Here is a 15,556-nt window from a genome sequence, read left to right on the forward strand (position 1 = left end):
TTGATGAAAAGCACTCTAAACATTACAATCTCTCCACACCGACTCGCTACTACCACATCTCAACAAGAACTTTTCAGTATCACATCTCAGCAAGCACTGACTCCCACGAGTTCTCCCCAAGCACTCTACTACTACGAGTTCTGCCCAAGCACTGCCAGTGGAGGCGGCTGAATAATACTCTTTGGCGCAATCTCTGGCGCTGTGGCTCAGTGTAGCCACCTTTCATATGCCCCTCCTCCACGGGCCAGAATTTGATGGTATTTTTGCCAGCATTGGTGGTGAAAATACCACCAAATTCGTCCACAAAAATACAGACAAAAATAAAAGATAATATTAATACGTAAATATCACATAATTAGATAAAATTTTGGCTTTGCACTGACCTTTCAATAACCTAATATATAAAATACAGTAAGCAATACAAATTCTTTCATACATGTGACTTTACATAATAGTTTACACAATACACAAAAAAATCAGTTTATACAAATGTTCACATAAAATGCTTTCAATGATTAAAAAAAAAAAAACAAGTAGTTGGTAGTAGCTCCATCAGTTGCACCCAGCAATGTTGAACAGGTGCAGACACCAACAAGTGACATTATCTCAGTAGAAGCAGTCCATCAGTGGCACCCAGCATTGTTGAACAGGTGCAGACACCAACAAGTGACATTATTTCAGTAGAAGCAATCCATCAGTGGCACCCAGCAATGTTGAGTAGGTGCAGACAGCAACAAGTGACATTATGTCAGTAGAAGCAGTTCATTAGTGGCACCCAGCAATGTTGAACAGGTGCAGACAGCAAGAAGTAACATCATTTCAGTAGAAACAGTTCCAACAGTGGCACCTAGCAATGTTGAACAGGTGCAGACACCAACAAGTGACATCACTTCAATAAAAGCAGTTCCATCAGTTGCACCCAGCAATGTTGAGTAGGTACACACAGCAACAAGTCACATTATTTCAGTAGAAGCAATTCCATTAGTGGCACCCATCAATGTTGAGCAGGTGCAGACAGCAACAAGTGACATTATTTCAGTAGAAGCAGTTCATTAGTGGCACCCAGCATTGTTGAACAGGTGCAGACACCAACAAGTGACATTATTTCAGTAAAAAGCAGTCCATCAGTGGCACCCAGTAATGATGAGCAGGTGCAGACACCAACAAGTGACAACATTTCAGTAGAAGCAGTCCATCAGTGGCACCTAGCAATGATGAGCAGGTCCAGAGAGCAGTCCATAATATTCACTATCACTGATCACACTGTTCATCAGAGTTTATTAGCAGAAATTAAACATGTCCTAGTGGCACCAATCATGTAGAAAAAGTACAAGTAACAGTCCATAATATTCACTATCACTGATCACACTGCTCATTAGAGTTTGTAAGCAGAAATTAAACATGTCCTAGTGGCACCAATCATGTAGAAAAAGTACAAGTAACAGTCCATAATATTCACTATCCTAATCACACAGTTCATCAGCAGAAATTAAACATTTCTAAGTGGCACCCATTATGTTGAAAAAATGCAGGTAACAGTCCATAATATTCACCATCACTAATCACACAGTTCATCAGCAGAAATTAAACATTTCTAAGTGTCACACATCAATGTTGAACAAGTGCAGGTAACAGTTCACAATATTCACCATCACTAATCAGACAGTTCAGGCATGAACAATAGTTTGAATGCACATACAAATGCTTTTACAAAATTATTCTCAATGCTCTTACACTAAACATACAAATTGTAATAAACACACAAATGATATCAGATAATTGTCATATTAACTATTACAAATACTCAAATATTAGTAAACCTATAATATTTATGGGTGTCAGTGCAAGCCACTACAAACAATAAAATAATATTTAGGAGATAGATGGGTAGGATTAGGAAAGGAAAACACACAAAACACACTCACTCATCTTTCATCCACATTAAGTACTACTGTGTAATTGAATAGTGTTAACTGTGTAAATGCAATTCTGTCAAAATTTGATGTTCATCATGTGTATCAAGTAGTAGTGGCAGCAATGTATAACAGTCAATAATAGTTAAGTAAACGTCATAGTCATCATGTCAAGACCAATGTTTGCCAAGCCAGATCAAATGTACTGTTGCCGAACAACTGTCAGTGTGCCAAGATATGCAAATACTTCCTCTCTCCAAAAAAAAGTATATACTGCTTAGTGATTTAACAAAGTGTGTGTAGACAATCTTCCTTCCACTTTAGTGTTCTAGTCTGCTATCTTCATCCTCCTTGTTCCATATAGACCAACAAAAAAAATATGCTCCTCACTTACTTTACCTCTTATCCACCAAAACTCCAATAATCATCAGCATGACATAATCTCAATACTTCAATAATACCACTTACGTCGATACATATAAATCTTATCATCAATATCATTTACCTTACCTCTTGTCCACAAAAACTCCAATAATCATCAACCTCATATAATCTCAATACCTCAATAATACCTCTTCAATACGTCGATACATATAAACCTTATTACCAATATCATTTCACTTCCATAACAACTCTTTCCTCTAGTCAGTCTCCTCGAACAAGTACAGATAAAATCCTAATGCAAACCTCATCATCCCATACAATCCGAAGACACATTGTCAACACACAACCTCTGTGTAATCCATCTGACCCAAATCTTCTACTCATTATGAATTATAAACAAAAGAAATGCATACATGACCTCTAACAGACTTAGTTCGAATAACTCTCAGTAATTAAGTACGATTACGGAGTGTGAATGATCATAATATTTCACAGTGTGTACACCACTTCAAGAATTATGGCAAACAGAAGCAAATATGTGGAGTATTTCATGTGTCAAGTGTCACTTCCTATTTCAATTGCTCACGAAAAATGCAGTGTAATAACTGTCAATGGTCTAAACCTAGTTTTGGTATGTCATGTCGTTAACTTCCTTCCTATTAGCATACATTTGTACAGCTTTCATAAAACCTCCTGCTCATGTGACTTCTATGCAGTTTCTTGTACTAATGTCGTTCGTCGAATTATAGCAGTTCATTTTCTTATCTTAAAAATATAAGGCACTGAGCGTAAGCAAAACAAGCAATAGCGAGTAAATATACCAGTAGAGAACAGAATGTCAACAAGTGGATGCAGCACAATTCTTACAACGAGGCTCTGCCAAGCGAATAATCTATAATTAATACAATAGTGTGAACTAAACTCTATGTTCGTACACAGTATATCAGCATTTCTATACACCAAATTAAAGAGTAGTTATGACAACAAACAGAAATGTATAAATATGCAATCCATACGCATAGCAGTAAACATATATCTTACGTAATAAACAGGTCATTAGCATCATATCGGCATAAGCAAATAAATGTTCATATGTCATCTTAATAAGTAAACATGAAAGCGCAAGCAGATAAATCACAAAGTATAACTTACATACATATCAGCACAACTAATCAGGTGACAATTATAATTTAAATAAATAAGCACAGCAGGCACATAATTAAAAAATATGACATCAGTGAAAAAGCATTGCAGCCAAGCGATGCATAATATACACAAGTTACAACCCAGTTCATTAATAATCATTGTCAAAATCAGTTAACGTACGCAAGCACGTCGCTTCACAAGTAATTTCATAGAACATGAAATTAGCACAAAGTATGAATCACGTAATCGCGAGCAGCAAATTACGTCTAAAGTACGTACCTAAGTGGAAATATGTTACCTGAAAAATTAACTCAATTAATAGTTACCTATTTTAGTTTATTAGTTTCTTCTTGGAAATTACATTCTTCCTGAAAATTTCTCGATAGCAAGTCGTCTTAACGTCGGACACGCACAGAATTTACCTGAAGTTCTTAAATATTTTATAGAACCGTATCCTGAAAAATACTGAATGTTAATAACATAATTCATCAAGTCACTATAGCTTTATACTGAATTTAGTCGGAGAACTTAGACTGTGTATTTGTTTATGGCTGTCAGTGCATTCGCATTGAGCGCTCGATCAGCTGTAGGCGCGTGACGTAGGAAGCAATTGTTTGCGGTCAACGACTGCCTTGTACGGCGCGCAGACTTGACTGTTGCTTTGAGTATGTGCCGCCGCCAAAACACAGCGCGGTATCCTTGTATTCTCTGCATGTTTACATGTAGCTGTTAGTTTCTCTAAAGTATGTCATTCCACAAAAATTTTTCAAAAGTATATCATTCCACAAAAATTTTAACGTTAGATATATGATGTATTCCCTTAAAGCGTCGAGATTTAAGAGTTTCTACTTCAACAGTGTTATCATGAATAATTTTGCGAATTCTATATGGACCGTTATAAAGCAGAAAAAATTTGCGACACAAGCCTTTTCCTTTGTGAGACAAACGATGAGACTTAATTAACACTTTTTGACCAACTGACAAGTTTTTTAAACGACCAGGATGTTTAGCTGATTTCTCTCTTCTAGCAGCCGCAGATGCAATATTTTGTAGAGCCAGGTTCACAACTTCAGAATGCCGCAGTTTCCGTGTAGGCGGAAAAGGAATGATTTCAGATATGCGATTTGTCGGTGCTTTGTTTTTTAATATCAGTATAGGCGGTAAAGAAGTTGAGTCATTAGGGAGTTCATTCAGAATGTTTTGAAAAATAGTAAGATACTGATTCCACGTTCTGTGATTCTGATGACAATAAAGACGACACAATTTATTGATTTCCTTCATCCATCTCTCTGAAGCGTGAGATTGAGGGTGAAAAAGTGAAATGAAAATTGGTTTAATTTTACGACGCCGTAGAGTACGAAGCCAAATTTTAGAACAAAACTGTGATCCATTATCTGATATAACCTTATCAACATGACCAACTTCTTTAAGAAAATGTTTAATGAAAACTTAAATACTGAACGAGCTGTTGCTTTGCGTAAAGGTGTAAAACACACATATTTTGATGTCAACTCCACTGCTACGAAAATGTACGCAAAACCATTAGTAGAACGAACCACTGGACCGAACAAATCAACTGCAGCCATGTCCTTTAATTTCGCTGGAATGATAGGAAACAACGGTGCTCTGTGAGAAATTGTTGGCGGCTTAGCCTTTTGACATAATTTGCATTTGGCCAGAACAGATCGAATACGTTTTTCCATATTACTGAAGTAGCAATTTTCCCGTAATTTATGAAAGCATTTTCTGGGACCAAAGTGCACATAACTGAAATGCGTATACCAAATCAGCTTATTAACCCACTCATCAGGAATACAAACTAACCAAACAGAGTTGTCGACCGATTTTCGTTTAAAAAGAACTTTCCAGATAGATCGCAAAAACGAGGTGTGGCCAAATTGTCCAATCTAACAAAGCGTCTAAGAAAATTACAGACACCAAGGAAACTACGAACATCACGTGTTGTGGTAGGAACAACATAATTACGAATAGCGTCTAATTTTTCTGGATCAGGAAAAATACCTTCTGTAGAAATAATGTGACCGAGAAATTTCACCTGTGAACGACCAAATTCAGATTTTTCCAAGTTCACAGTAATGCCAACTCTTGCAAAATACGTAATAATGAATCCAAAATTTTGTTGTGCTCACTCCAAGAACGTTTAGCAATAAGAACGTCGTCAACATATGAAGTAATATTGTCACGAAGATAAACAGGTAAAATTTCATTTAAACTAGGAATGAATGCTGCTGAAGATACAGTAAGTCCAAACGGTAATTTCCGAAGTCACTTTTGGGTAAATTAGTCATATCAGGTTATTGTTTACTTACTCTCTAGATAGATTGATAGTCGAAGAGCTGGTTTGACAGATGCAAAGAATAGTAAAAGAGTAGGCAGCGGTACAGAAAACTAAAAGAGAAATAGCACCACTACAGCTCGGGGCCCTATGCTCGCTACGGCACATATTCACTTAGAGTAGTGAATCCCCTGAGGACTTTAATAGCCGCACATAATTTCAAGTTTGTGACTTAGTGGCAAATTTGGCGGAAGTGCGTACATAAATTGATCTAACCATGAACATGGATGTATGTCATTCTTAGAATTGCGGAAGATCTTAAATTTCCGAACAGTCAAAAAGTGTTTATAGTCAAAGTTTTCGCCTCGTGGCGACAAAGACCTACCGCGTCTGTCCTTGTCCCAATGTCGATTATTGTCAAGTTCGCGCGCCTGGCGCTCTCTTGTTGCATCCCGTAAATGAAACAAATTATTTTCTTCAAAGCCCTCTGCTATCTGTGATTCTAAATTTCTTCTACTGTCTTTTCCTACGATTTCGCCTTCAATCTGTTTGACTTGCTTTCGTAATGTCTCAAATTCCCTTTTGACGCGTTCATTAAATTTTCCCTGATTTTCAACATGTTTATTTATATTCTGTTACTCTTCGGTTTCTGCAAATGGTAATTGAGCTGTATCATCCGAATCTCTGTCCCCATTTAAACTAAGATTTGTCAATTTATCTGAAATCTCCTCAACTCTTTCCGCTAAATCACCTATTTTTTCTTTCTGTTTATTTACGTCTTCCGTAAGTGTCGCGACTCGGGTTTCAGTATTAACACATTTGGTAGTTAACTGTTCATATTGTTGTATTAGGTTATTTATTCTGTCATTTGGTACGGATTCCTCGATTCTCTCAAATATTTCTTCCTTATCCTTTGCACGTTGTAAATTTAACTCTGAAAATTTCTGTACTATCACGCGATCTCTTTCCTCCTGTTCTCTATCCTGTTCCCTTTGTCTAATCTCTACTGAAATTAATCTATTGTTGTGAGAATTCAAAATCGGTTGTACTTCTCTGATTTCTTTCTTTAACTCATCTTTCATATTTTTGAAACATGTCCCTATTCGTGAGTCTAACCGTGTTTCCAGTGTTCCCATATCAGTTTTTAATTCAGATCTCAAAGTTCCCATCTCTATTTTAATTGTTCCTATCTCTGTTTTAATTGTTACTATTTGTGATCCCAGTGAGTCTAACCGTGTTTCCATTGTTCCCCTATCTGTTTTTAATTCAGATCGAAACTGCTCCATTGTTCCCATTTGTAAGTCTAACCGTGTTGTCACTGTTTTTAATTCAGATCCCAAAGTTAATGTTACACCCATCAACTGCTCCATATTAACTGTTTCAAAATTCTTTTCACCCCTAACATTTCCCGCGAAACCAGTTTCCTTCGTCATAGCTGTAAAGCTATCTGAGTTCGATACTATTCCAGAATCTTCTATCGTTAATCTCGTATTCTGTGAATTTTCTAATTGAGAAAAATTTTGAAATGGTTCCGGACTATCTTCCCGACTTATTAAATTGTTTTCCACTTCATTATTCATGATACTGTTTTCCTCTGTTGGCGAGTTCGCCATGTTAACAATTTCGTCATTCTCACTATCCATCATTTTTGCCTTTTTCATCGATCGCGTAATCATTTACAAAATATACAAAACTCGTCACTGTACGAAAATTATACACAATGACTCCTTATCTCCAACAATACCATTCACACGAAATGTTTCCCTCAAACACGATTAACGATCAATTGAAATAATTGCACTAAATTGTTAAACCCGTAGACAAGACAACACAAATTAAATTTTGAAAAATACCATTAGAAGAATGCCAATTACCAAATCTACACATGCAATATAGACTACAATTACTAAACTACAAATTACTACAACAATACTACTGTCTACTATTTTTACAATCAGAATAATTCCAAGGGACGATCCGAAGCAGCGGTCGCCACGTGCATGGGGGCTTAACTATTATTAATGAAAATACTTTTTAAATTTTCAGTGGCTGTATGTCCGATTACGCTGTGTCTCGTAAACGGTTGGCCCTGACTAGTTTTAGTACGCAATCTGACTGCATAGAACAACAACAAAGAATGAAATGAAAATTTCCTGTTAACACAATTAATTAATTAAGTCCCCAGCAACTATAAAACCTACGAAACCAAAGCACAAGTGTAATTGTTCTGTGTGTGGGGGTGTGACTCAACGTACACATCTGGCACGGTTCTTCTTCAATAAGACAAGAAATTTCAAATACCATTTATACTGACGTGATAAAAAAAATTAGAAATACTATAATTGCGCAAGAAAACCAGAATTACACTCTAATACAAGAACACACGCCAGATGCTTTGTTGACTGAACCTGTAATGACGCATTATTCAGGACACTGAAATAATGAGAGAGAAAAGAAAAAATTTTTTTTTACCTTCGTTTATATTGATGAAAAGCACTCTAAACATTACAATCTCTCCACACCGACTCGCTACTACCACATCTCAACAAGAACTTTTCAGTATCACATCTCAGCAAGCACTGACTCCCACGAGTTCTCCCCAAGCACTCTACTACTACGAGTTCTGCCCAAGCACTGCCAGTGGAGGCGGCTGAATAATACTCTTTGGCGCAATCTCTGGCGCTGTGGTTCAGTGTAGCCACCTTTCAAGTGACGGCCGTCAGTACCTTGGTAAGGATTTGAACGGTCGCGTGTCGAAGGAGTAGTGTTTCCAGTATTCCCCCAGGTGATGTGTTGGTGTTGGGTGTGGCAGCCTGAGGTGCTGTTGTGGAGTTAGCGGCCGCTTGTGCGGGTATTGGTGTGTTGTTAGGAGTGGCATTTGTGTTTATGTTTTGTGACAGTGGTTGTGGCGCCTGTGTTACTTCTGTGGTGAGGGGGATGGTAGTGTTAGTTACAGTCTTGGTGTCTTGTTGACTGTTTTCCTGTGTGTTGTTGATCTGTTGTTGCTGAGTGGCCTGTTGTGGTGATTTCGTGTTCCCCGCCCTGTGTTTACGTGTACGTCTATTCTTCCTCTGTGCTTGGGGTTCTGGGGGTTCTTGTGTGGATGTGTTTTCCTGTATAGCGAGCGTTTCTTCGCAGCACGTGATTTCCGGGAGTGGGGTCGTGTTGTTTGGGGGCAGAGGTGTTGGTACCGATGCTTGTTGGTTTTCAGGTGTTGTCTGTGGCTGTTGTGTAGGTGTTGCAGAGGTTGTTTCGCGTGTGTGTGAAGGGCGCTGAGGTTCCGCGGCCTGTGCCGTTCCGCCAGGGCATGCAACCGTGGCAAACGTTACGCCGTCCCTTACTGGGTTCGGCGCTGGCCTTGGGCGTGGTATGTCGTACAGTACCCTGCTCTTGTCTTGTTTACGCTTCAGCGCCTGTTTGTATGCATTGCACTGTCTGAAGTTTGCCGCATGGGGCCCACCGCAGTTGGCACAGCGTCGCTGATTTGGCTGTGTTTGTGTGCAAGTGTTGGATCTGTGATTGCCAGCACATCCGCGGCAACGAGTTGCCAGGCCGCGGCGGAGGGCCGAGTGGCCGAACCGCTGGAAGTTGTTACATTGTGGGGGGACGTTGGGTGGTTCGTAAAGTTCTACACTTATGTCCATCCGCAGAAAGCTCTTTATCTGCAGGATGACGCGGGAATCAGCCGTGTCGGCTAACCCAACCAAGTAGTGTGGTAGCGGTGCGTGTGTGGGGAACCCTGTCATCCGGGAGGCACTTTTACAGTCGAATCCCAGATAACAAAGCGCCGCCTGTACTGTCTCGTTGGGGGTACTGGGATCCACTCCCTTTATCACGTACTGCTGGGTTCTCTCGTCCAGCGTTCTGTACGTGTAGTGTTCGATCTTCCGATCTTTGAGGAAGGTCAGAAGATCTTTATATTCGTTGTCTGTGGCAACGTACAGTGAGGCCCTATCCCCCGAGTACTTTGCGTGTAGTGTACTGTTTATGTGCCTTTCCGCGAATGCACTGTTAAGGGCACTAAGGTTCCCATAGTTTTGTATAACGACTGGGGGGAAACCAGTCTTGTGTTGTGTGGGCACCGCTGTGGCTTTGTGTGCTTTGTTGTTGTTCGCCACAGCTGTGTTTGCGTTTTGTTTCGTGTTAATATTGATGCTAGCCTGAGATGAGCTAGTAGATGTAGGCAACAGCGCCTTTCGGTTACCTAGCGAGTTTGGTTGCTTGCTTGTTTGTGTTGGTGTTTTTCAGGGTCTGCGTTTTGGGCCCTCCACCTGCCAGGGCTCTGTGTAGTGGTTTTCTGCGTCCACATCCGCCGCCGCTGCCTCGATCTCTTGAGGCTGCGGCGTCAGTGGGACAATGGTACATGACTGTCCAGTGATAGGGGAGTGTAAGGTTATGTTAAGTGTTGCTGTTTTGGTGGGTGAGACGTCCGTCCCGAATAGTTCGGTGATTAGCCGACGCGACTCGAGCTGCTTTTGCTCTTTCGCGCCAAGCTGCCGAACATCGCCAGCCGCTCCCTTGCCTTCGGTAGCGGGCGGGGCGCGAGTTTCGGCGGGTGCAGTCGATCCTCGCGCCTCGTGTGTTGCGGTCTTACTGCGGATAACAGCAGGGGAAGTGCTAGCAGCGTCCGCCGTCTCGCACTTACAATTATGTATTAGGTGGGAGGGGGGAAACGACAATTTTGCTTTTTCTCGATAGGCGAGAGAAGTGTCTCTTGTTCCCTATTGAAGTGGATGTTCCCTAGGTTACGCTAACATGCGCTGTTGGTGCAAGCGCAGCACCTAAAGGAGGTGCGGGAGAAGAATGGCCTGCAGCACGCGGGCGTGGTCCCGTGGTACTGCCTCAGAGTCCCTAAAAGAACGTGAGAATCACGTTGGGTAACCGGAGTCTACCGGGAGCTGCGAGCCGAAGCTCTTTCGCGGCAGTCCGCGGCTGGTTGCGCGGCGTTGTGTCGAAGGGAAGCGAGCTCAACCTTTCGGCACTCGGCCGGTTGCCGCCGGGCGGCTGCGCCGGGAGCGGCTGATGCGTACTCCCCGGGCGGCCGGCTGGAGGAGGTAGCGGACGAGCTACGGCTGCTGGCGGTCGGCGGCTGAGCTGCGAGGTCCTCTCCGCTCGGCGTCCACGCGACAACCTCGCTCGTATGGTGTGTGCTCCCATAATCAAGGGAGCTGAAGTGTTTGGTGGAGGCACCGTATCGAAGATTTATAACGCATACAGGGAAAGTGGAGAAACATCAACGTCTGAGTCAGAGTGCGAATCAGAGTGTCTATTGAGTGATTGTGGCAGACGATAGTTGAAAAGGATTGAGTTGAAAATAAGAGGACGACAGCTGCAAAAGTCACTGCAGAAATGAATGGTGCCCTCGGAACCCTGTCAACAGCAAAACAATACCAAGATGGCTCCATAAGCAGGGAATTGCGGGGCAAGATGGAATCCTACCAGTGATGTAAGTTGGTCTAGAGGCTAGTGTTGCTGCATTTGGATCATGGGGTCCCGGGTTCAATGCCCATCCGGGTTGGGGATTTTCTCTGCCCAGGGACTAGGTGTTTGTGCTGTCCTCATCATTTCATCATCATCATCATCATCATCATTTGTGACTGAGGCTGGATTGGACTGTGGCAAAAAAATTGGGCTGTGTAAAAAATTGGGACTTTGTATGGACGCTGACCACCGAGCAGTTGAGTGACCCACAAACCAAACATCATCATCATCATCATCAGTGATGTAAGCATACATAACGGCAAAATGTGGTGCCGAAGACATAAAACCTAGGGTACACAGGAACAGAAGAATGTCATTTGATCGGATGGGTCTTGGCAGGGGTCGGCGATGATTTGGACAGACAAATCTTGGTATTCCATGGGCCCCACTGTTACTCTGCAAGGTGGTCAAGTATTATGCGAGAATGTTGGCTGATCAGGTCTGTCCCATAGTACGATGTTTGCCCTCCAATAATGAGGCTGCACTCCAAGACGACATGACCCCTGTTCACACAGCTCACACTGGGGACTGGCACTGTGAGAAAGAGGATGAACTGTCGCAGTCTCCTGACCACCACAGTCAGCAGATCTCGATATTACTGAACCTTTGTGATCTACTATGGAGAGAGGGATGTGTGATCGCTATCCACCTTCATCATCTATTTTACAGGAAGAATGGTATAAAACTGCCTTGAAAACATTACAGAATCTGTATTTATCCATTCCGAGACCTATGGAAGCTGTTTTGAATGCAAACGGTTTTCCTGCATCGCATTAGGCATAGTAAAGTGTTCTGTTTTTGGTTTTCCCATATTACTGTCTACCCTGTGTATATGCAATGTTTTTCAGTGCTTCAGAAAGCCGTACGATTAATAAATGAAAGTGGCTGAAGCTATCCATAACTCAGACGAGTAGGTAGGCTGCCGCTGAACAGATCTGTCGTGTTTGTGGTGTTTCTACATTTTTGTCCACCCCTGTAACGGCAGCTATTGTAAACGCGAATCAGTAAATACTGCGTCTGGCTGCTTGTTTCAGCCACAGGCGGTTTCCAAATATCGTTCCTATAAAAGAAAAAGTTTGCCGTTAATTCTTGGCGAAATTGTTGGTCAAACAAAATATCTGAAAAGAAACTTTCGTTTGAACCTTACCTGTAGTTCTGGAAAGCTACGTTTTCTACACATCAAAAAGTCACCCTGTGCTATCTGTCGCTAGGCGTAACTTCCAAACTACATTTTTGCTCGGACTGGGGAACCAACTATCGTAATTTGTTGAGGTGTACGCTAGTTCCCACTGGCTCCAGTTCAACATGCTCCAAAATACTATCTATCATCAGTACCATCTCCAATCTCGCGTTACTTCTCTTCACAGTATTAATTAACGCAAGGAACTATCCGCATCAGCACACAAAAACTAACTTCAATATTACCAAGGTTTAGACATGTGAACTCTTTCGAGGTCGGCGCTCTGCTGTGCTAACTATGGTTATTTATGTGATTTGCTTACAGATCCAGTGTCTGGTAACAGCGACGACTGGGTGAAGGCCGTCGCTGGAGTGCCTCTGTCATATACCATCGAACTCCCTGCTGGAGGAAGCCAGGGTTTCGACCTTCCAGAGTCTGACATCATCAGCATAGTGGAGCCATTTTTTGAATCCGTCAGAGTCTTCGGCCAATATATCGCTGCTAACTATGAATAAATATTATGTATAACGACTGCATGTACATAAACGATGCACATAAATGCAAAAGTAGTTCCTAATATCTATTACAATAATGATGGTGATAAATCATTACAATAATTAAATAATAAATGTCTAACTTTCGAAGTGCTACATGTTATTTCTTCACCACACCAAATCCATTGAAGATGCTCAAAATATCAATAGCATTGTGAATGAAATACTGAAGTTATTAAAACTATCCAGGTTCATATCGCACATAAGAAATAATTTTCTCCAGACCTCTGTCTCATTTCAGAAAATTTGACGAAGAACAAGGTCCTTGTCCACGTTGACGCTTAAAGCACGAATCAACTCTAGGATGTTTCACACCATTGTGTCTTCGTGATGCTCAGTTTCAAGAACGCTCTGCAACCTTCTGTGGTGTTCAAAGAAACTATTTACACTTACTAAATATATTAAAATACTTGCACAACATTAGAGTACGTTCCTCAGAAACAGAAAAGCAATCGAATGTACAAATACGTTAGAAAATGGTTTATTTTCGAGCAGTTCTTAAGAAATTATTGCACGCTGATTCAACATCAGTTTTCAAAGATAGAAATCGAAACAGATGAGGCAGGGGAAACATTGAATTGGTTCTCCCATGTCCGCTCTTTTATCATGGTAGATCCATGTGACTGAAATGTACCGGAGTCACATATGCTCTCACCGCATTAACAAGAAACCACAGTGTCGTGTGCTGAAAAATATTTCAGCCGCGCTACGATCCACGTAGAGGAGGACTGTGCATGCTCTGATGTGATGTCATTAACTGTGCTACAGTCCTCACAGCATCACATTAATAGATGCAAGAACATTAATAACATCAGATCTAGTAAAATCCCCATAACGCCATCTGCACTCAAACCAAGCGACCAATCAAAAGTTGGAACTGGACGGCCAGCCGAAAAGCACTATGTTTCACCTGTGGTGCATTTTTGCAATACCAATGTTTTTTTTTTTTTTTTTTGGCGCATTGTAGATTTATCACAAGCATCTCATACTTTGCACGATTTCCTACAATCAAATGTCAATTAATGACACATTGGAGGAATAGCCTTATGAAGATCCTAACATACATAATAATAGTACATGCTGTCTGTGTTCAGTACGGCTGTGTGGTTAGACACTACGTTTGTAACACATTCTGAACTCAGCAATTGCATCTGTATTCTTCCTTGTCACAAGTATTTGGCCGCTTTATCCGAATACGTCATGAATTCCGAGTGTGTGGTTAGACAGACAACTGAGAACAATATGGTAACCAATTCTGTAGCAGAGAACAGCGATGTACGAACTTTGTTTTTAGTTACTGAGAGAGTATAACTTTTTATTGTAATATATTTTTGTGAATTTGTTTTCTGTTTATTTTTGTAATATCGTAATACACTGATAAAAAATGGTTCAAACGGCTCTGAGCTCTATGGGACTTAACTTCTAAGGTCATCAGTCCCCTAGAACTTAGAACTACTTAAAACTAACTAACCTAAAAACATCACACACATCCACGCCCGAGGCAGGATTCGAACCTGCGACCGTAGCGGTCGCGCGGTTCCAGACTGTAGCGCCCAGACCGCTCGGCCACCTCGGCCGGCCACTGGTAAAATTTTTCATGAGCTTCAACTGCTCACTACCTCTCCTTTCCATTAACTGTTCACTAAGTTTTACTCATCTTTGTCCTGCCCCTCCACCAACTCTCCATTTCAGTCATTAATTCCCACATTCCTCATTCACCTCACATATTTTTATAACTACATGTGAACGCAAATAAAACGAAATAATACACTTATAGCAAACAACAGATCAAAATTTCGTTTTTTAGAGAAGCTGAAAACCAGAGTTAACACGTAACACACACAAAACACACATACGTTTAGCCAGAACAACGTCACTAAACGCTAATAGTACAACGTTTTGTCATCACAAAACGTGAATACCCGCAAGCCAAAGTGAAATTAGTTTGAAAACAACAGTGCAAAACCCTGGAAAATGTGAAATTAGGCGACACTTCCAGATGCAAGCGGAAATTTGGAAAAAATGCTCTACGTAAAAATTATATTCCTGTGGGGAAACTGGTATAGACACGCATATTCAAATACAGAGATATGTAAAGAGGCTGAATACGGCGCTGCGGTCGGCAACGCCCATATAAGACTAGTGTCTGGCGCAGTTGTTAGATCGGTTACTGTTGCTACAATGGCAGGTTATCAAGGCTTAAATGAGTTTGAACGTGGTGTTATAGTAGGCGCACGAGCTATGGGACACAGCATCTCCGAGATAGCGATGAAGTGGGGATTTTCCCGTACGACCGTTTCACGAGTGTACCGTGAATATCAGGAATACGGTAAAACATCAACTCATTGACTTGCTGCGGGAGAAAAAAGATCCTGCAAGAACGGAACCAACGACGACTGAAGAGAATCGTTCAACGTGACAGAAGTGCAACCCTTCCACAATTGCTGCAGATTTCAATGCTGGGCCTTCAACAAGTGTCAGCATGCGAACCATTCAACGAAACATCATTGTATGAGCTTTCGGAGCCGAAGGCCCACTCGTGTACCCTTCGTGGCTTCACGACACAACGCTTTACACCTCGGCTGGGCCCGTCAACACCGAC

General features: G+C 41.3%; 1 protein-coding gene across 1 annotated transcript in view; it reads left to right on the top strand.

The window, feature by feature from the left end:
* LOC126482110 (carboxypeptidase B-like) overlaps positions 1-12,958 on the top strand; it is a 131,791-nt gene extending 118,833 nt beyond the window's left edge. Inside the window, exon 9 of the mRNA XM_050106086.1 lies at positions 12,725-12,958. Within this exon, the coding sequence (XP_049962043.1) occupies positions 12,725-12,915 (191 nt within the window). The 3' untranslated portion in view covers positions 12,916-12,958. The remainder of the gene's footprint in view (positions 1-12,724) is intronic.
* The last annotated feature ends 2,598 nt before the right edge of the window (positions 12,959-15,556 follow it).

Source organism: Schistocerca serialis, chromosome 5 (genome assembly GCF_023864345.2).
Source record: "Schistocerca serialis cubense isolate TAMUIC-IGC-003099 chromosome 5, iqSchSeri2.2, whole genome shotgun sequence".
Classification (NCBI taxonomy): Eukaryota; Metazoa; Arthropoda; class Insecta; order Orthoptera; family Acrididae; genus Schistocerca; species Schistocerca serialis.